The 21,322-nt window shown below is 51.4% G+C and overlaps 1 protein-coding gene across 1 annotated transcript; it reads left to right on the top strand.

Moving 5' to 3' along the window:
* The first annotated feature begins 4,775 nt into the window (after nucleotides 1-4,775).
* Drg2 (developmentally regulated GTP binding protein 2) lies at nucleotides 4,776-18,964 on the top strand. The gene is made up of 13 exons (XM_052757570.1): nucleotides 4,776-4,928; nucleotides 6,595-6,755; nucleotides 9,715-9,804; nucleotides 10,315-10,375; nucleotides 11,065-11,155; nucleotides 11,572-11,644; nucleotides 11,761-11,851; nucleotides 12,433-12,530; nucleotides 12,856-12,932; nucleotides 14,196-14,284; nucleotides 14,879-14,937; nucleotides 17,987-18,040; nucleotides 18,336-18,964. Exons 1-13 carry the CDS (start codon nucleotides 4,865-4,867, stop codon nucleotides 18,420-18,422), a joined length of 1,095 nt encoding a protein of 364 aa, XP_052613530.1. The 5' UTR covers nucleotides 4,776-4,864; the 3' UTR covers nucleotides 18,423-18,964.
* Nucleotides 18,965-21,322: the final 2,358 nt, after the last annotated feature.

Here is a 21,322-nt window from a genome sequence, read left to right as displayed (position 1 = left end):
CATACACATATTGGTGCCCATGGAGGCCAGAAGAGGGTATTAGTGCCCCTGGAGCTGGCATTACAGGCAGTTGTGAGCTGTCCCATGTGGGCACTAGGAACCAAACTCAGGTCATCTGGAAGGACAGCAAGGGCTCTTAATCACTAAACCTATGTCTCTCCAACCTGTATCTCAATTTAAAAAATTATTTTTATTTATTTTATCTTATGTGTGTATGTATGTATACCACATACATGCCTGTCATGAGGAGGTCAAAAGAGGGCATCAGATCATCTGGAACTGGAGTTACAGGTTGGTGTGAGCCACCATGTGGGTGCTGGGAACCAAACCCAGGTTTTTGGGGGTTTTTTTTGGTTGGGTTTTTTGTTTATTTGTTTGTTTTTCAAGACCAGTTTTCTCTGTGTAGACCCAGCTGTCCTGGAACTCACTCTGTAGACCAGGCTGGTCTAGAACTCACAGACATTCCCCCTGCTGGGATTAAAGGTGTATGCCACCACTGTCCACCTTTTTTTGTTTTTGCAAGAGTGCTCTTAACCATTGAGTCATCTTTTCTGCCCTGCATATCTCAATTATTTTTGTTGTTGTTTTGTTTTGTGTTTCAAGACAGGGTTTCTCTGTGTAACCCTGGCCGTCCTGGAACTCACTCTGTAGACCAGGCTGGCCTTGAGCTCAGAGATCCACCTGCTTCTGCCTTCCCAGTGCTAGGATTAAAGGCGTGTGCCACCACTGCCTGCCACAACATGCTCCAGTTTCAATGAGAGACTTTTAATTAAAAAAATAATAATAATAAAGTGGGAAGCCAAGGAGATGGGTAAGTAAAGGTGTTTGTGCCAAGCCTGGCCATCTGAGTTCGATCTCCAGAACCTCCATGATGAGAGAGCTGACTCCCAAAAGTTGTTCTCTGACCTCCACATATCACACTCCACCACAAAATAAAATAATCAAAAATGGTTTAAAAGTGGAGAGTGAGAAAGACACCTGATGTCAGCCTCTGGCCCCTACACACACGTACACCACACTCACCTACATAAACACATTCATCCCTAGTACAGAAGAAGAACAGCACTGGGCAAACTATTCACACTGTAACTATAACACAGGTCCTTGTCCTGTGTGTGACTAGAGTCAAAGTGTCCACTCACCAGAAGTGGAAGGCTCGAGGAGAAGGAATAGGGCTCCTTGCACCCCAGGTCCTGTCCTAAGGCTCTCCTGCTTTGGCTGGTTCTTCTGAGCACTAAACACAAGACAACCACTGTATTGAGTTCGGACTGCATCAGTGACTCAGCAGAGTGGAGACTCCAAGCATGCCTTTGGTCTGTCTGCACAACACGTACGGAACAATAGCCATGATGAGGGAGGTCTGTCCCGAGAGGGTAATGGTAAGTGAGAAACATCGGAGGACAGGAAAAGGCAGGCAAAGAAAACTGGTGGTACCAGCTGGAGTGGGATGTGGATGCAATTTTTCAGGATACGGTCAGTCGGAGCCTTATTAAGCAGGTGATATTTGAATGGCCTTTGAACAAAAACCTGAGACAGAGAGACCGAGCCGGGCTGATGTGTGGCATGAGCATTCCGGAGGAAACGGCCCACGCAGAGGTCATGAGGCAGAAACCAGTGGGGAAGTGAGTAGTGGGGGGAAGGGCAGGGGTGAGGCTAGTGTGAAGTGCGGGTGTTTACACAGTGAGACCCTGTCTCAAAAAAAAAAAAGTCAGGAATGGTGGTGCATGCTTGTGGTTGCAGTGCTGTGGGGGGGGGGGGGGGGGGCAGGGGACTCACTGGTCAACCAGCCTAACCTACTTGACAAGCTCCAATCCATGTCCTCTGGCCTCGACATGCATACACACACACACAACGTCACGGCTGGAAGAGGCCTGCAGTCAAGAACAGGTGTTTCATTGTGGACTAGACTTTCAAGTGTTGGCAGATGTGTGCAGTGCAGAGAAACTCACCAGACTCATCTGGGCAGGAGAACACTGGTGTCTGTCAGTACCCATATGGGACACTAAAACTTGTGAGACAGGACAAGATCACTAAGGAATCATAGGTGACTGGGAATTAAGCTCCAAGATTCCCAGACATTAAAAACTCAGGGATTGGGAGGAAGAATGGGCAAAAGTGACATGGGGAGCAGATGGGGGGGGGGGGGCAGGCTGGCATTGCAGAAGCTGATTCTAGAAAGTCAGAGACCACTGACCTGCTTCTGACCCCGTGGAGAGCCACAGAAGAGTAATAGCAAAGAGCAGGTAGTGTGCTGAGGAGAGAAAGCTAAGCCTATGATGACAGGGAATGTGTGGCTCGGCCACATCGGGAGCAAAGATGAAGAGGGTGTCCCTGAGCTGAAGGTAACCTAGAAGTCGACCCATGGTTGGTTTTCCATGTGGAGGTTGTGGTGGTTTTCTGAAAATCACATATCAAGAGGCCTTTGCTGAGTCAAATACATTTTACGTGAGACTGGGGTGTGACTTGGTTGATAGCATAATCACAAGCCTTGGATTCCGTCCCCAGCACCATATTAACCAGATGAGGAAACACATACTGTAATCACAGCACTTGGGAGGTGAAGGCCAAACAATCACAATTAAAGGGTCATCTTCCACTACATAGTGAATTTGAAGATAGTCTGGGACATATATCTAAGAGCCTATTTAACATTTTAGCTGTTGTTATCCCAACTTCTCTACACCCACACCCAGTGTCTATTTGTTTCATATTTTGTGTGTTTCATAGCAGCCAACCCAGTGGGTGAGAAGTAGCTTCTCACACAGGTATAGATTTTCCTGCCCCTGCTGCCTGGGGGCCTTTCCGTGTGCCGTAGCACCTGCGTCTCTTCTTTGGAGAATGTTTAAGTCCTTTGTCCAGCCTTTAGTGGGGTTGTTATGTTGTTGAACTGTAGACCTTACTATATTCTGAATGTTAACTCTTTGTCAGCTCTACAGTTTCCTCCAGTGCTTTTCACCTTGCCGACAGTATCTTTTGCTGGACAAGTCAAATATCTACATAGAGTAGCAGTGACCTCTCCCTATGCAAACCAACCTCATCTCCATAGATCTACGAGCTGAATGGACAGCAGGAATCACGGCTGGCTTCCTGGGTTGGGGTTGGATTGGAAGGATTCAGATCTTCAAAAGAAAGGCTAGCTGCATTCCTTTGACCTTGGGGTAGGCCCAGTTCTCAAGCAAATAGCAAAAACAAAACATTAAAAAAAAAAAAACAAAACCTAATGACCATGGGATTGTCCCGAAAGCAGACAGCAAAGAAGACGTTAGCACTCTTGGAAAGCGAGCCGTTTTCCCCAACTGTGAAGTCCAACTGCGCTTACTTCTGTAGGCACAAGGTTGTGGTAATGTAGGCACATTAGGAAGTAGTTGGAAGGAAGGGGTTGGGGTAGGGACAAAGAGAAGAAAAGACACAGCTATATGAATGGAAATGTTACGGGGCTGGAGAAACGGCTCAGTGGTTAGAAGCACTTGCACTTGCAGAAGACCCAGGTTTGACTCAGGACTCATAGGTGGCTCACAACTATCCCTCCAGTTCCAGGCAATCTAATGCCCTCCTCTTCTGACCTCTGCAGGCACCAGGCATGCAGGTACATATGTACAAGCAAGCAAAACACTCATACACAAAAAAATAAGTCTTTTAAAATGTTATAATGTAACCCGTTATTTTGTATTCTAATTTTTAAAAAAGGAAAATTTTTAAAATTTAAAAAGCAATTAAATTAATTTTGCTTCCCTTTAAGAAGCAAAAGGGATTTGGAGACTTGGGCCTGGGCTCCTCAGGCCTCCTCATCTTCATGGACCAACCCAGCTTCCAAAATGCTCCATCATCTTTTGATACCACCCAAAACATCATACACATCTATGGTACTTAAGTATGATACATACTTAAATCTATGGTAGAAGCATCATACTTGACTACTACATTACTCTGAGGGTCAGTAGACCTGGAGTTTACAGCCAGAGTTTCATTTGATCTTGGCACTGTCTTTCAATAGCCTGTGTATCTTGATTTAAAACTGCATAATTTGTGATTTAGATTTGGAAAATGCAATGTAAGTGAGAATGGTGAGCCCATGCACTTTGCTCTTGAAGAGGACTGGTTCAATTCCCAGAACCCACATGGTTGTTCACCGTCATCTGTAACTAGAGTTCCAGAGGATCTGCTGTTCTGACCTCCACTGGCACCAAGCATGCACATGGTGTACAAACATATATGCAAGCAAAACACACATAAAAAGAATACATCTAATTTTAAAATTAAATAAAACTAAAAAACAAAAAACAAAAACCACAATACCCAAGGTTAGCAATAAATGCTCTTAAAACTGAGCCATCTCTCCAGCCCCGTTTTTATTTTTTTGTTTGTTTGCTTTCTTACTGAGACTGATACTAGCTGTGCAACCCAGCTGACCTCAAATTAGCAGCAATCTTCCTGCCCCAGTGTCTTAAGTATTACAGGCTACCCCAGCAGGTTCTCTTTTAACGCCTTTACAAAATGAAGTCATAAGACTTTCTGCCCAGCTCCTTTTCCGTCACTATCAAAGAGTAAAGAGGATCCAGGTTCACGATTCACTACCTCAGGTTTCCCTCTCTGTCTTGCGAACTCGTTCTTGTGGGTCTGGCCCTACTGGGCCAAAGTGTAGACCTGGCTGCGTCCTGGCACATCGCACCTCCACGAGAGAGGAACGGATAGTTTCTGCTCTCCACGTGGTCTGCCCGGACTCCGAATCTCGCAGCACCGGGCGCTCAGGAGGACTCCGTTCTCGGTGCGCTTCCTGATTCTGGCTGCTTTGCCTCCGGCGTCAGACCTCAGTTCCCAGCGCTGTGAGCTTTAGGCAGCGTGGATCTCCGCCGAAGCTGCAACTATGGGGATCTTGGAGAAAATCTCGGAGATCGAGAAGGAGATCGCTCGGACGCAGAAGAACAAGGGTGAGGGCGGGATCGGAGGGGTCTCCCTTTCTACCCTCCTCGTTTTTCTTGTCTGTAAAATGAGGGAGCAGCTGGAGTCGCTTCGGAGGCCGGAGAAACGCCAGAAAAGTGCCCAGGCGTGCATGAGGCGGGAGTGGGGCCCATGCCGCGATTTGGTTTCGGGTTCTTGACAGATCTGATCTGTGCTGGACTCGGTGATGGAGTAGGAAAATCTCAGTGCACACAATAAGCCCGTGACCCAGAAAGGCAATGCCGGGGAATTTGCCCTAGGCTCCCAGCTGCCGGGCCTTCATGCTGCGAAGGGCAAGAAGACCTCTCACAAAACAGCTTGCCCCGGCAGACAGGCAGGCGCCGGCGAGGTAGTGTCAAGGAAATAGGGACTAGAGAAGTTGTCCACCAGGTACTTGCTATGAAACCTTGTAAAGTCATGTCACCCGATGTCCTCATCTGTAGATGGGGGTAATTCCTGCTCTGTTGTAATTCACATGTGCAAAGCCCTTGCCACAGAGTGAGCACTTAATATTTAAAGTAAACCATCCCAAATATACAGCATTAAGGAAGCAGCAAATCTGAACCTCAAACTGTAAGGATTGGAGATCAGTGGAAAGAGGAGATGGAATTGCCCAGCAGTGTTCTTGGGTGCTTTTCTGAGTCTTGCAGAAATATGATAAAGGAGTTAGTACTGCTCTCATCCCTATTTTGCAGATAATAAACTGATGGACAGGCTAAGGGACTTTTCTAGCCAGTAATGGCCGGGTGGGATTGATCAGGCAGCAACAGGTTCGTAGGTCCTGAGGCAAGGACGGGGTCAGTTTGTTCAGTTCTGTAATGTATTGGGGAGTAGTAGATGTTCAGAGAAGGGTGGAAGAAAGCAGGCAGGACAGGTGAGGTCTTGGTTCTCAGCCTCAGACACATCCCCTTCATTATGAAGATTTTGTAGCACCTGAAATAGAATTCCTTTTCAATAATGTGACCTATTTGCCCCCAGAATTTGAAAACAGTGTGGTACCCTAATAATACTATAAAGGAGGAAGAAAAGGGAAGCCATTTTCGGTGAAAAAGTATGTTTTTCCCTTCATGAATGCTGGGTGCTGTCAGAATGCAGGAAGTCAGAACAAAGCACAAGATACCCATACCTCTGCCTGAGGGTGCAGAGATGGACACAGTAATGCAGGGAGGCGTGTGGCCTCCTGGGTTCTCTCAGAGGTGCATCTCAGCATGGTGAATTTGTCTGTGCCACGGTGTCCCCTTCCTGCACACAGTGGTGCATCCATGGAATTCTCTGGACATCTTTGGGATGTGACAAGTCATGAAGGATCCAAGGACTTCCTGGCTGTTCAGAATTGCCTCATAATCTTTAGGGCAGCTGCCAGTAAAGACTAAAGCATCAGAGTGAGCAGAAAACAGCCTTGTAACCTTTTTTTTCTGCCCCATGTACCATTAGTGCTACCCACTCATGATCTTTATCCACTGTCATGAGTGCTGAGGTCCCAGTGAGAAATACAAAGGGGGCCTTTGAAGCAAAAGGTGGCTCTTCTGGTCTCCATAAGGTGACTGTTGTCTGGGCTTGATGTTCTCAGTTAGCGCTTGACCCTGTGTGGGTCCACATCTGACCCATCAGGTGAAGATCCTGATTCTTATTTCTGCCTTGATTTACATCCTCCAGCCACTGAGTACCACCTGGGCCTGCTGAAAGCAAAACTGGCCAAGTATCGTGCCCAGCTCCTGGAACCATCCAAATCAGCCTCATCTAAAGGAGAGGGCTTTGATGTCATGAAGTCAGGCGATGCCCGAGTGGCCCTGATTGGCTTTCCCTCTGTGGGTAAGGTCAGTGATGGTCCACATGGACCTTGGGGAGAACAATAGAGGGTCACCTACCCGCATGGCCATCCTCACCTCCCCTCAACGCCTCACCTCACTGTCACCCTGACTTACAGGCCACTCTTCCCACTTCTTAGCAGGAATAGTTGGCCTTCCAACTCAGCCAATGACACACGTGAACTGATGGAGTCACTGTGGAGTTTTCTAGAAAGCTTCTTCTGGAAAGTGGCTTAGTTTAATGTCGTGTCCATATTGACTTTTATCTTATGTGGGAAGTAAGATTAAATAAGCATGATTGCCAGGGTAAATAAGGTTTTAATATATTTTAAGATTGATTTGGGGGCTGGAGAGGTGGCTTAGAGATTTAAGAGCACTGGCTGTTCTTCCAGAGGTCCCGAGTTCAATTCCCAGCAACCACGTGGTGGCTTACACCCATCTAAAATCAGATCGGGTGCCCTCTTCTGGCATGCAGGCATGCATGCGGACAGAAACACTGTATACATAATAAATAAATAAATCTTTAAAAAAAAAAAGATTGATTGGGGGTGGGGGAGGGCACATGCCATGTTGGAGATCAGGGGACAGGGTCCTTAGGGGAGAACCCAGGTTTTGGGGGTGGGGGAGGGCACATGCCATGTTGGAGATCAGGGGACAGGGTCCTTAGGGGGGAACCCAGGTTGTCAGGTTTAGTGGCAGGTACCTTTTATCTGCTGAGCCATTTCACCAGCCAGTATCTTTTTAATACTAGAATGATCTTGGATTTTTAATGATCTTGGATTTTTTTTGTTACATAGAATTCCCACAGTCCATAATTCCCAGTCCATACAACGGGGTTCTTTATTGGTAACATTGTTACATAAGGACAACACCCTTGTTACAACTCATGCATCAATGTCAAGCAGATGTCATTGTGTCCATACTTTGATTCAGATCTCCTTCATTTCTCCCTACCAACCTAGATTCCTCCATCATGTTCACTTGTCATGACTCCCTAATTCTAGGCAGCCTCAGCATACTTTGATTTTTACTTTTTGTTTTCCTATTGTTTTGAGACAGGTCTTACTATGTAGCTCTGCCTAACCTAGAACTGGCTTTGTAGACCAGGCTGGCCTCAAACTCACAGAGATCCACCTGCTTTTGCCTCCTGAGTGCTGGGATTAAAATTCTGCCCCACCGTGTCTGGTCCTGATTTTCAGTTTTATTTTATACATGTATGTGTGTACATTTGGAGGTTAGGACAATGTCAAGTGTCATTTCTCAGGTTTTCCACCTTGTTTTTTAAGACAGGATCTCTCACTGACCTGGACCTTGCCAAGGTCCAGCCTAGGCTAGGCTTCCTGACCCAACCCCAGGGATTCCCCTGCCTCCACCAGCCCCCCCAACCACCCCCCAGTGCTGAGGTTATGGGACCACACCTGGCTTCTTTACATGGGTGCTGGGGAATCAAACTCAGGTTTGCCACACTTTACTGATTCAGCAATTTCCCTGGCCTTTTTTTTTTTTTTTTTAAATTTTTATTTCATGCGCATTGGTGTTTTTGCCTGCATGTATGTCTGTATGAGGGTGTCAGGTCTCCTGGAAATGGAGTTACAGACAGTTGTGAGCTGTCATGTAAGTGCTGGGAATTGAACGAAGGTCCTCTGGAAGAGCAGTCAGTGCTCTTAATCACTGAGACATCTTCCCAGCCCCCCTTTTCTTAACCCCCTTCAGTGCTAGAGATAATAGCCGTCTGCCACTGAGCCATAGTCCCAGCCCAATTTGATGCTCTTGACATTTTGGTGAAGCGCTGCTTCAGTGCATGAGGTCCTAGCTTTGGAACTGTCTGTCTGCTTCAGCACGCTCCCACAGTGTGTTCCTCCAGCCCAGCTTGGCTCCAGAGGCCTGTCTGATCTGATCTACTTCCTGCCCTGGTCTTGGATCTGCCATTTCTCCAAGGAGGACTCCTGCTTCCCTTTTTGGGAAAATAGTTGTAGAAACGAAGACCAAAGTGCTGACTTACTCTTTAGCAGGACAACTGGCATACAGATAATAGAGCAGGACAAAGCTGGACACAGGAGGCTGCTCAAAAGCAGGCCTGTAAGCACTCTCTGGGTCTGCACCAGGAGCGGGGGCAGCTCCTCAATCTGTCACAAAGCAATGCACCAAAGAAGGGAATAAGCAGGGCTGGAGAAATGACTCAGAGGTTAAGAGCACTGGCTGCTCTTCCAGAGGTCCTGAGTTCAATTCCCAGCAACCACATGGTGGCTCACAACCATCTGTAATGAGATCTGGCGCCCTCTTCTGTCATGCAGGCATACATGCAAGCAGAACACTGAATACACAATAAATAAATAAACCTTTAAAAAAAAAAAAAAAAAAAGAATGGAATAAGCAGCAGCCACTGTCCCCTGGCGTGCTTGCTATGGGCCGGGCACGATTGTTTGCTTTGTTTGCCCCTCTGTAATTGCTGTGTCTGTGAAAGGAAGCCATGTCCCTAGTGAGTCCTGTGGCAGGTACCACTTGCCTTGCAGGGTGGCCCTTCTGATCCAGGACCAGGAATGTACCCAGTGTTAGCCTCCAGTGTCATTGCTGGGGATGGTGGCAGCCACTGCTCTCAGATCCTGCTTCTCTGCCCATGTGACACTCCCTCTACACCCCCAGAGCAGCAGCAAGCTCAGAATTCTGGCTTCACTAGGGCAGTAGGGCCAGAGAAAGGCTGCTGGTACAGGTCGGGAGAGCTTAGGAACCAGGTCCCTCACCTGAGACAGGCGTGAGGCCTCCAAAGAGCCTAGACTCTGGTGCCAGTCCACATCTGCAGGCTAGAGACCATGCTCTCCTCTGAGCAGTCACTCTCCATACTCGAGTCCCCGGGCTAAGGTCAAGGAAGCTCTTTCTCTGTCTACCCAGGCAGCCCCTCGTCCCCTAGGGCCTTGCCCGGGAGTCTGAGTTAGGACCAGTGAGGGCAGTAGCCTTCTTTTTCTCCTAGTCCACCTTCTTGAGTCTGATGACCTCGACAGCCAGCGAAGCTGCTTCCTATGAGTTCACCACGCTGACGTGCATCCCCGGGGTCATTGAAGTAAGTGGAGCGCCCCAGGCCCTACCTAAAAGAGGTGTGCTTGTGTTTGCACTTGGGACTGCTCACTGTCTGCGAACTGAGGGAGCTGCCCTGTGTGGGGACACCCTGAGAAGTACCTGGCTGGCCTGGAACCCTGGCTGGCCCAGTAGATCTGTACCATATATGGCAGCTCTGTCCGGTGCCCCTCTGTTCTCTGCCCCCTGCGCATCCAGCTCTGGTCCCTGATTGCTGGCTGGTTGGATCTTGATCTCCCTGTAAAGTGCTTGCATGGGTAGCAGGTGTTGGAGCCTTGTGTCTCCAAATGATGTATTGATTACTCAGCGGTGTGTTCAGTGAGCCTTCCCAGGCAGCTCCAGCGCTTAGGTGGTGGTCTGTTCCAGGCTGAGGTGACGAGGCCCAGACTTGGCCACGGTTGGGACCAGCTGTGGGCCCGTTGTAGGTGCCTAGGCCCAGGCAGGCTCCTGGCCACAGTGGCCCAGCCTCGCCTCACCTTTCTCTTCCGCTTCCTAGTACAAAGGTGCCAACATCCAGCTCCTGGACCTTCCTGGAATCATTGAAGGAGCAGCACAAGGTAAGAGCAGGGCAGGCGGGTGGGAGGTGGGTTGGAGCTCTGCCACTGAGTGTTGAAATGGAGGGGGTGTCTTGGAGATCACCTTTGGATCCCTAGTCCTGGTACCCTTGCTTTCCAGACAGGACAGGCTACAATTCAGATGTTGGTGCCATATTCACTTTATGATCTTGGTCCAGTGGTTGAATGTATATAAGCCAAGCCTTAGTCTCCTTATCTTTAAAATGGGCATAGTCATACCGAATGCACAGCTGTGTTAAGGAATAAATGAACAAGTGTTCATGAAGCCTGGCTGGGCCTACTGCAGGAAGGGGAGGAAGGTCATTATCACCTGTCATTCCACTTCAGGTGGTGACTTCTAGAACCAACCTTAGCTGGGCTAAGGTGGTACACATCTGTATTCCCAACACTCAGGAGGCTGAGGCAGGAAGATCATGAGTTCAAGATCAGCCTAGGCTATATAAGTGAACCCTTGTCTCAAAAAATCTAAATAAATAAAACCAGCCTCCATGAGTGAACAGCTCATGGACTCTTCCCCAAATGCCAGGAAAATCATAGCACAGGATGGAATGGAATAGGAACAGTGAGGGTCTGTGAGGGCCTGGAGTCTAAGTGTTTCAGGCTGCATAGGCACATTGTCCTACATCTTGCCTGTGCCTTATTGAAGCATACCCTTCCCTCTACCTGTCCAGGACGAGGCCGTGGCCGGCAGGTGATTGCTGTAGCACGTACAGCTGATGTCGTCGTCATGATGCTGGATGCCACCAAGGGAGATGTGCAGAGGTCTGTGCAGCAGGGCAGAGGAACCCATAGGGCCAGTGACGGTCCCATGTGTCTCTAAGTGGTCTGTATCTAACCCGGCACCACCAGGCCTAGATGTCCTCTCTAGGTGGTGTCCAGCTCGGGTACAAGGGGTGCAGCCTAGCCTTGGTTATTGCCCTCCCCTGCTTTCAGAGGGGCGCACCAGCCTGCCCCTAGCAGTAGGCCCCTGGGAGCTCCTCACCCTCCTCTTGGGACCCATGAAGGCATGGTCTAGCCTCCACTTTAGAAGCTCCACCACAATTTTGGGCTGTTGGATTGCTAGGGAAGGGGCTGGGGGAGGGAGCTGGCTTCTTTGTGGGCAAGCAGTGCTACCTGGGCCATGGGGAAGCTACATGGCCTGCTTGGAAACAGCCTTTGAAGGCTCGGGCTTTGCCTAGGTCCCTGCTGGAGAAGGAGCTGGAGTCTGTGGGTATTCGCCTGAACAAGCACAAGCCCAACATCTACTTCAAGGTATGTCCAGACTCTACCCAGGGGCAGCTTGGGGACTGCCTGGCCCTCAGCAAGGGACGGACAGCTGACCTGGCTGCCCCTTCAGCAGCAGCCTTCCCTGCCTCTCTCTTCTTCAGCCCAAGAAAGGTGGCGGCATCTCCTTTAACTCCACAGTCACACTGACACAGTGCTCCGAGAAGCTGGTGCAGCTCATCCTGCATGAGTACAGTATCCTTCCGGGGTAGGGGGCGGGGCTAGGGGCGGGGCTCCTAGCCTTGGGGCAGCTGTCAGGGCTCAGTCCCAGCCACACACTGACATTTGGCTTCCCAGCTCTTCATTGGATGTTCAGGTGGCCAGTTGACATCTAGAAGAAAGATAAGTTGTTCTGGGGAACTGTCCTGAGAACTGGGGGGTCTCTGGGTTGGAGAAGCAGCAGCAGCTATGAATGCACCTGTTAGTGGGTGCCAGAGGATGGGCAGGGCTCCAGAGGCAAGAGATAGCAATGAGTCAGACCAAGCAGGGGCGGGATGGCGCTACCAGCCTTCGCATGGTGCTCCTGGACAGCATCTTGGGGTGCCAGGTGCTATTTCACCCTGACAGCAAAAGTTGAGGTCCAGCTGTTGAATTGTTTTTTATAGTTTGTGGTTTAGGGAATAGAAGTGAGAGATTTCCTCAAGCCTTCAGAGCTGGTAGAACTTGAGCAGATTGTGACCAGGTCCCTGTGGCCAGGACATTTTATTGCTTGGTTCCCCGCTAAAAGACACATGGGGACACCAATGCACAGTTTGTCCTTAATCTGAGCTACTCAGAGATCTTCAATGCTGAAGTACTCTTCCGAGAAGACTGCTCTCCAGATGAATTCATTGATGTGATTGTGGGCAACCGGGTGTACATGCCCTGCCTATATGTAAGTGGTGTGGTGGCCCAGGCTGCCTGTGAGGAAGGGGCACCCTGGCCCAGGCTACATACCACTGCCCCCACCGACCTCAGTAGTCTGCTGAGAGGAACTGAGAACTAGGAACCACCTCCCCTGCCTCAGTGGCTGCTGGAGTCTAGAGGCATGGAGAGCTTGGAACCAGGGTTCCAGCCCACCTAGTCCTTCCCTTTGGGGGGGCGTGTCTTTTCCAGCCAGAGGCATTGAGGGGAGTAGGCCCATGGGCAGGTGTAACATTTAGGCCCTGGCCCTGGCCTGACTGCTCCTCCACTGCCCACCTTCAACTGTCCGATCTCAGGTGTATAACAAAATCGACCAGATCTCCATGGAGGAAGTAGACCGGCTAGCCAGAAAGCCCAACAGTGTAGTTATCAGGTAAGAACATGGCTTCCTGACACTCTGCTGTCCGTTCTGAGTGTTGGTGGCTTGTGTGTTTATCTTGAAGCAGCCGTTCTGCCTAGCCCTGGCTGTCCTAGGGGCTCACTGCGTAGAGCAGACTGGCCTTAAACTCACAGAGATCCTCCTGCCTCCGCCTCCCTAGTACAGGGATGAAAGGCGGGCACCACCATGCCCCTTCTTTCTGAGTGTTCTAATCACTGGAGACAGGCCTGCTGGCTGGCCAGCTCAGCTTGGAAGAGAGCTAGACCCTCTAGCTCGTGTGAGTTCACATAACCTAGCATCTCCTCCCAGGGGATAGTTCGAAGCCTAGGAGTTGCAGGAAGGGCTCCCGTAGTTGCTGGAGACGGTGTTCTGTCACGCCTGGCAGGCTCCGCTTGAAAAACAACAGCAAGGCTAAAGGGCTGTAAAGCTTTGTAGTGAGTACAGGTCCTAGAAAGCTGGGTAAGGCCACCTGTGTTGGCACCGTGGGAGATGTGTGCTGTCAGGAAACTCAACTCTGGGTGGGTGAAGTCCACCTTGGCCACCACTCCCTGCCCTTCTTTATTGACTAGGGCACAGGTCACAGGTCACAGGTGGCTCATTCCCCAATGCCACCCTGCAGGGGGCTCCTCTTCAGGGGCTTTGTACTAAGTCCTCTGCTTCTTTGCCTTCCTCAATCAAACCAAGTGTTCTGACTGCTCCCCAAGGGCCTGGCCTGTGGGGACAAGTGACGGCTGAGGGTTGCCTCCTAGACACAGCAGCTACTGCAAAGGGCAGCATCCCTCCTGCTGCCTCCCAGATACTTTGGCTGCCTAGGACATGCTCATCCTTGGCGTGGGAGGTGGACACCTCTCCCTGCTCGTGCTTAGCATGCACTCAGGGCCACCTGGGTCTGGCTGTCTCAAAACCTGGGTTCTCCCCTCTGTATTCTGAAATACCTATGGGTGGCCTGGGGCCTTTAACAATATATCTGTGCTCTTTAGGGGAGGGTGAGCATGCCCACAGTCCCAATACAGCAGGCCTCTGTCCCTAAAGCAGACACCATGGGTTCCCTATAACATGCAACCAGAGTGATCCACAGGGGATGCTAGTTCTATTAGTCATGATGCCGGGTAACCAGAGGCACAGCTGCCATCATGATAACCTGCTTGTTCCTGGCGGTGATGGCAGGGCCACATTGGCCTTGGTAGTACTCTCCAGCAGTAGACTGTGGCCTCTGAGCCTCAGGACCCCGTCTGCCTGACACTACCTTCCCTGCAGCTGCGGCATGAAGCTGAACCTGGACTACCTTCTGGAAATGCTTTGGGAGTACCTGGCCCTCACCTGCATTTACACCAAGAAGAGAGGGCGTAAGTCGAGGACAACAGCTCAGAAATGACTGGGCCTCCCCCGACTTTCCCAGGGCTACCACCCTGCTTGTGCCACCCAGAGGTCTCCGTGCCAGTTTGTCTGTTAGAGCAAGCCCATGTGGCAGAGATGCTAGCTGTGGGGAGCTGGTCTGGAAGCTGCACCAGGTCCCCACTGGCCACAGCAGTCCTGCTTTCTTGCATCCCCTCCACAGTAGCAGACCCCCGGGCAGGTTCCCTACTCTGTCTTCATCCCGGTACACTCGTGCTCGTATGGCCCAGCTGACCTGAGCTTGGGGCAGCCTGTGGTAACCCTGCCCTTGTAAGCTAGGAAGAGCTATAGCTTCCCTCCCAGACTTCAGCATCCACTCCCCCGCCCATTCCCCCGTCCCACTTATTCCAGTGGCTCCTCCCTGGGTTCTGGAGTGAGGGACAGGGTAGCATAGCACAAGGTTCCATGCTGCAGGTGTGACAGAGCAAGGAGCAAGGCTGGGGGACTCGGGAATTGGAAAGGGTCTCTGCAGCCAGTGCCCTGTCGTAAGGAAGCCCAATCCAGCACAGGCAGAGACTGGTTGACATGCCTCCATCTCCCTACAGAGAGACCAGACTTCACAGACGCCATTATTCTCCGGAAAGGGGCCTCTGTTGAACACGTGGTAAGTTGAAGCCTATCTGAATGGACAGAATAATGAGGCCTCTGAGCTGTTAGTTCCAGCCAGAGTAGGGAGAGATGGGGTAAGGCGGGCCTGCCTTGCCTTACCTGGTTGTTGGACACTGACATAGGTTCCTCCAGTGAGATGGGCCGTGGGGGTGGGGGGGTCTTGCTTTCTATCCTGTAAGGTGAGGTAACAACTGCTGGGTGGCTAAGATCACATTGAAAAGGCTCAGCCGGCCTGGCCCTGAGAAGGTGCCATCATCTCTGCGTCCGATGCTGCAGGGTGGTTTGGGCTGTCAGTGGAAAGCTGTCTCCCTTCACCCTCGCTGTTAGGTTCCAGGTTCTCTAGTGTATATGGAGCTAAGCCTGGGAAAGACCGTTCAACCAGTTTCTTCCCGCACCTGGTAGCAGAGCCACTGCTCAAAGTTCCCCCCTCGTGTGACCACCATTCAGTCCCCAAGGGCTCCTGAGGCCCAGCTATTCTGCCTTGGTCCCCAACTGCCTGAGTCCAGGATGGCTGTGGCTGCTTCCTGCTCTTGCATGAGTTCATTGAACATCAGCACCAAAGATGGTAGCCCTGGTTTTTGTTTTTTTGTTTTTTGTTTTTTTTCTTTTTCTCTTTTGGTCGTTTTAAGACAGAGTTTCTCTGTGTAGCTTTGGTGCCTATCCTGGAACTTGCTCCGTAGACCAAGCTGGCCTTGAACTCACAGAGATCCACCTGCCTCTGCCTTGCAAGTGCTGGTATTAAAAATGTGTGTTACCACTGCCTGGCAGCAGCCCTGGTCTTACCAGAGCTTAGCAGATGTCAGCCCCCTGTCCCCAGAGCTTAGCAGTTGTGTGGGGGTCATGGGCTATGGTATGCTCACATGTAGTTCAGGAAGAAGTTTGGAGGGCATGGACGAAGATGCCCTGGAGTCCAAACTAAGACAGTACAAACTTGAGGGAACATCCCAGGCAGGAAGTTCTGGGTTTGGGTGCCTTTCCCTGTTGGAATCGCTGCCCGGCACACACCCTAAGTAGCTCCAGCCACACAGCCACGCTCCTGGTTCTTTTCTTAGGTTTTGTTTTCCTCCAGCCCTGTTATTCTCAGGATCTGGTCTCTGGAGGCAGGGAACCAGCCTTTCCTGCATTCCCTCAGAAAGAGGTCTGGTAGGCAGACCAGTAGCCACTCTCTTACAGCCTTTCACTGGCAAGTCTAGCCTGAGCCGACTGGGTACCAGCCGTGTGGCACTTGGACATACAACCAAGCTAGTCACCTCCTCTTCTGGGCCCAGGTTTCATGGTCGGGCTAAGGAGGGTTGACTCCGGTCTCTCCTGGAGCCATGACTGTAGTGCCCCCTGCTGGGAACTCCAGACACAGGCACTGGCCCTTCTAGAAGAGCGTGCTCTGCTTTGGACCAAGCTGCTTACCTAGAGTAAATTGGCTCTCACTATATATGGTGGGAAGAGCAGGCCAGCAAGAGAAGGGTGTGGTGTGTGTCAGGAAAAGCACACGTAGAGGCCCAGAGGCAGGGACAAAGGGAGCAATGGGCACAGGCACTCAGAGGAGAAAAGGCCAGTGGGGTGGGAGAGGACCTTTGGCCTTTGCTCAGAGCCTGGACTTTGTCCCAGAGAAGTCTTCCCTGTGAGGAAGAGGCCTGCTCCTACCCTGAAGCATGCAGTGCAGCCTGGCTGCTGGCTGAGACCAGAAGAGCCAGCCAAACTTGCAAGCCCTCCCAACTCTTCATCTTGTGCCTCAGTCCCTCTTCTGGTGATGACAGACCCCCTAGGGCCTTTGTGATACACCTGCCCTGGCCCTGCGGGTGAGCACCGGTGGCCTTGTCTATGAGAGGCAAGAAACCTGGAGCAGAAGACTCTGAGGGGTGCCCTTCCATCTCTAGTACACTGGCTTTTTTCGGGGAAGGGGGGCTGGTTTTTTTGAGGGAGTGTTTCCCTGTGTAGCCCTGGCTGTTCTGGAACTCACTCTGTAGACCAGGCTGGCCTCGAACTCAGATCCACCTGCCTCTCTCTGCCTCCCAAGTGCTGGGAATAAAGGTGTGTGCCACAACTGGCCTGCCAGGCATTTTTCTTAAAAGATTACAGGGAAGTGCCCTTCTCATGAAAGAGGCCCCTGGTGAACCTGTGGTAAAATGGGCCTGCCGGAAGTGTCCTTTCCATCAGACATAGCATAATAATGGCAAACTGCAGAGGAGGGACACTGGCTGTCATGGACATGAGGGGTGATAGAACTATGCTTTTAGAATGCCAGTGGCATTCTTTTTTTTTTTTTTTTAAGTGATGACCAGACCAAACTGAGCTTCAAAACTCATTTGTAGGCCCGAGCTGACCTCTAGGCCTCGTTCACTCTCCGTCCTCGAGGTGGGGAGTTAGGATTGGTGGTTATGTTTGGTACTAACAGTCACCCACTCCGTCAGTTGACTTACCGTGTCTGTTCAGGAAATGTTCTTGCAGGCCTGGGCCTGTAAGATTCCTGAGCATGTGGGGGAGGAATGATGTTGCATAGTCCATTCTCAGCCACCTCCGCTGTGCTGTACTGTTGCCTCACCATGGCAACCAGCGGTCCATATTCTGGGGCAATTGCCAGCTGCCCCTCGGGGTCTTCCTGTGGCCTTCATCCCACCCAGGAGCACTGAGGGATACAGGCTGGGCCCAGGAGAGGAATGGGATGTGGTATGCAAGATGCTGTAGGCCACAGCCGGAGTCAGGACGCTTGAAAGCCTGTTAGGACTCCAAGGGTCTGTGGGTGTTTTGAAAGCCTTCCTGACCTTTTCTAAGGGAGCATTTTTCTAGTTGTCCAGGAGAGACAGGCAGAGGGCTACTGCCTGCAGAAATGCTCCTGCGTATGATCTCAGACCCACTCAGAGCTGGGCATGGGTGGGGTGGAGCAAAGGCTCGTGCTTATGGGGCCGATGGTCTGTCTGCCTTTACTCATGGCCTGGGCTGTCGAAGCACCTCACATGGGATGGTTGCTCACAAGCCCCAGCTTTTATGTACAGCCAAACTCTGGCCCAGTTGCAAGGCCTCATCTCCCTGACTTTCCTGTCCCCTAGTGCCACCGCATCCATCGGTCACTGGCCAGCCAGTTCAAGTACGCCTTGGTGTGGGTGAGTTTGGGCGGGAACTGAGTGGGAGGCTAGCCCCAACAGCCCCAGGGTTAGGCTCATCCTTGACAGCATCTTTGCCCTTCTGCATGGGGACCCTCATGTTTGTCTGTCCGACCCCATGAATAACCTGAATTGGAAGTAGGTCTCTCCAAGAATAAGTGGGATACCTCACTGTCCAGGCCCACAGGGTTTGTGCTGCAGGAGCCCCTACTTTCTCCTCCCCCGACACCCTGCTGTCTTCCTGCTGCCTTGGCCGTCCAGAGACTGACATGTCCCCTCGGCACTCTTCCATCAGGGTACGAGCACCAAGTACAGCCCGCAGCGGGTAGGCCTGACTCACACCATGGAGCATGAGGACGTCATCCAGATTGTGAAGAAGTAGTCACACCACCAGCCTGCCGGCGTGGCTCCTGGAGACTTGGACCCCCTGGGGCACACAAACCCCAGGAAGGGACTCAAGTCAGCTCTTTCATAAGCTTCTTCAGTAAGCAGTGTTGGGACAGGCGAGGCTGGGGACCAGGGCTTTGCTGAGAACATTTCCTATAAGCCTGTTCTTACGATAGGCTTCCTAGGGAAGCTGCAGGCTGTGTCCATCTGAGCACTCAAGGAACTAGTTACCCACATCCTCCCAGCCAGAACTCAAGCTGACCCAGGCTCAGGGTAGGCCTGCCTGGGTCTCTGAGACTGAGACTTCCGACAGAAACTCTGGCACTTAGTGGGCTCAGGATGAAACCTCACACAGGTCCTCCCAACACAGGGCTGTCCCTTGTGGGAGCCAGGGCCCAGCCAAAGTGTCCTAAAGTGCCTCCCCCTTGGAGCCCTCTCAGAGCAGCCCCTCCTGCCTGGGTGGGACCTGGGAGTCTGGCTCTGCTTCCTTCTAAGCTCCTATCTGCCCTTCTTTCTGAAATAAAAGAATGAAAGTGATTCCTGCCCAAACCAGGGCAATTTGTATTTCTGTTGCTTGGCGAGGTCCAGGTGGGACAGCCGTGAACCTGGCTGTGAGTGGAAGTGGGTATAGCTTGGGCCTGTGAGGGACTGGCCTGGGCCTGGGTGGCCAGGAGAAGGCAGTCTCTGCCCAGCCCAGGAAGACCGCCCGGAGGCTGCGGGTGCCCCCCGCCCCTCGCCATGGCTCCTCTAGAGGCCAAGCTCAGCTGCCAGAGTAGATAGCATCCTTAGGAAGCTCTTGAGGCTGTTGGAATAGCAGAAAGGCTCCTCTGAGTGCAGGATGGCTGATACTCAAGCCAGGATGGAGAGCCCACTGGTGCTGGCTAGGTCCTGTGCCTCTTCGTGGACAGTGTACAAGTACTCTTGGCTGCCTGAGAAGTGGGGCTTTGGGGTGCATTGCACAATTTCTGTGCGGTCAGGAAGGGAGAGAGCTCTAAGGCTGGAGTCAGACTAGCATGTGGAGCAGGCCTGCAGCCCAGCCTGCTGCTCTCCAGGCTGTTCCTTGCTCCCATGTCAGCTGCTCATGCTTTCCAGAGACAAAACAGGAATAATAGATGTCATTAAATATACATGGGCCAGGCAGTCAGTGTGGCAGCCTGAGCCTCTAAGCAGCTCTGTGGAGGCAGACATAGGACCCCCAATAAACAGCATGCAGGTTGGGAGCCAGCCACGGGACCCAGGTAAGGGACTCTGGGTCCTTGGGGTTCTGCCACTAGCCTCTGACATTGCAGAGAAGGGGCGGCAGAAAGGCTGCCTTGGCCTTGGCTCACTGGGTACCCTTCTGAGCTTCACTGTCTCCTGTGAGATGGGCATGGTGCCCGTGTGACTCCTTGGCAACAGCAGCACACCAGGACAGGTAAAGATGTAGCTATTTGTTTCGGCTCCTTTCCCTAAGGGTCCAAGGGACAGAATCCGTCAGAGCAGCGGTGTTCCCTACTCAACTGCAGGAAAGCCTCAGTCCGGGAGAGGATGCTCAGGCCATGAGCTCACTGGGCAGCAACCAAGTCCAGGCCTGCTCTGTTCTTCCAGGGTGGGTGGGAAAGGTGGGGGGCTGGGTCGGAGACGGTTCTGACTTGATTCCTGGACTAGCTATATGTTTATATGTCAGGTGTCCCCGTCTGTCCTGTCCTGGGCTGTGTGGCTCTAGCCATTCTGGTCCTACAGTCTAAGCCTGCAAGTGAAAGGAGTGTACCTATGTACACCTAGAAGAGAGTGATATGGCAGCTCATTGTGCCTTTTAGGTAGGACCCACCCCAAGCATCCCCAAGGTTACCAACTCATGTCACCAGGGAACTGTCACCCACCCTGATCCCTTCCTCTAACTGTCATTCCAGACATCCCTCAACAGAAATCCCAGGCTCATCTGGCCTTCTAAGGAATGAGGTATCCCCTCACCGCCCAGGTGCCTCACTCCTTGTCTGTCTTGCCTCGAAGTCCCAACTTGAAATACCTCTCTGATACCCCACATCCACCTGTATTCCCTCCCCAGGGTAGAGGAGTCTGTGGTCAGGGCCCACAAATGATAGACAGATAGATAGATAGATAGATAGATAGATAGATAGATAGATAGATAGATAGATAGATAGATGGGCGGGCAGAAGGACAGAGGGACAGACAGATAGACTCCTGAGTCTATACAGTTGATTTGCTATCTAGTCTGTCTTAGCTAGGGTTACCATGACAAAATGCCACTGAGAAAGCTCTCTCCAAATCCTAGAGACCCAAGGCCTAGGTCAGAGTGAGCGGGCTGCTTTTTTCCGACCCCTCCTGGCCCCCGAAGGCTCCTTTTTGCTGTGTTCTCAAGTCCTTTACCCTGTGTACCTCCACCCAGCAGGTTAAGTGCCCAGGCCATCTTCCCTTTTGTGATTTACTTTCCCAGGCGCAGTTCCCTCACCCATCAGTGTCTCCACCAAACGGCTCCTGGTGCCACATGTTGTGAAACAATCATGCATTCAATCCGTGCTTCCTTGGCCTTCCCAGGCGCAGCACAACTGGCTGCCCCTCTATCTCCTCTCCTGTCTTTTCTCCCTCGTTGTTTTCAGAGAATCAGGGTCCCTTTTGCAGGTATGCAATCTCACAAATAAAAATAAAACAGGTCAGGCGGTGGTGGCACATGCTTTTGATCCCAGCACTCCAGTAGATCCCTGTGAATTCAAGGTCAGCCTGGTCCACAGAGCGAGTTCCAGGACAGCCAGGCTACATAGAGAAACCCTGTCTCGAAAAGATAAAAAGAAAATAAAAAACAGACTCAGGAGAAAGTTCAAAGATCATTGATAGGAGTTTGAGAGTAAGCAGCTGGGACCTTGCAACTCCTGGGAGGGTGGGTAAGACAAAGTC

This window comes from Peromyscus californicus, unplaced genomic scaffold, assembly GCF_007827085.1.
Source record: "Peromyscus californicus insignis strain IS unplaced genomic scaffold, ASM782708v3 Scaffold_3__1_contigs__length_106647218, whole genome shotgun sequence".
NCBI lineage: Eukaryota > Metazoa > Chordata > Mammalia > Rodentia > Cricetidae > Peromyscus > Peromyscus californicus.
Note: the sequence above shows the minus strand (reverse complement) of the source record. Positions and strands in the feature narration are given on the sequence as shown.

Excerpts from the sequence above, each read along its gene's own strand:
- Drg2 (XM_052757570.1), top strand. The coding sequence starts at position 4,865 with ATGGGGATCTTGGAGAAAATCTCGGAGATCGAGAAGGAGATCGCTCGG. Across the intron at positions 4,929-6,594 it reads TCGGACGCAGAAGAACAAGG|CCACTGAGTACCACCTGGGC; the intron begins GTGAGGGCGGGA and ends TACATCCTCCAG. Across the intron at positions 9,805-10,314 it reads GCATCCCCGGGGTCATTGAA|TACAAAGGTGCCAACATCCA; the intron begins GTAAGTGGAGCG and ends TCCGCTTCCTAG.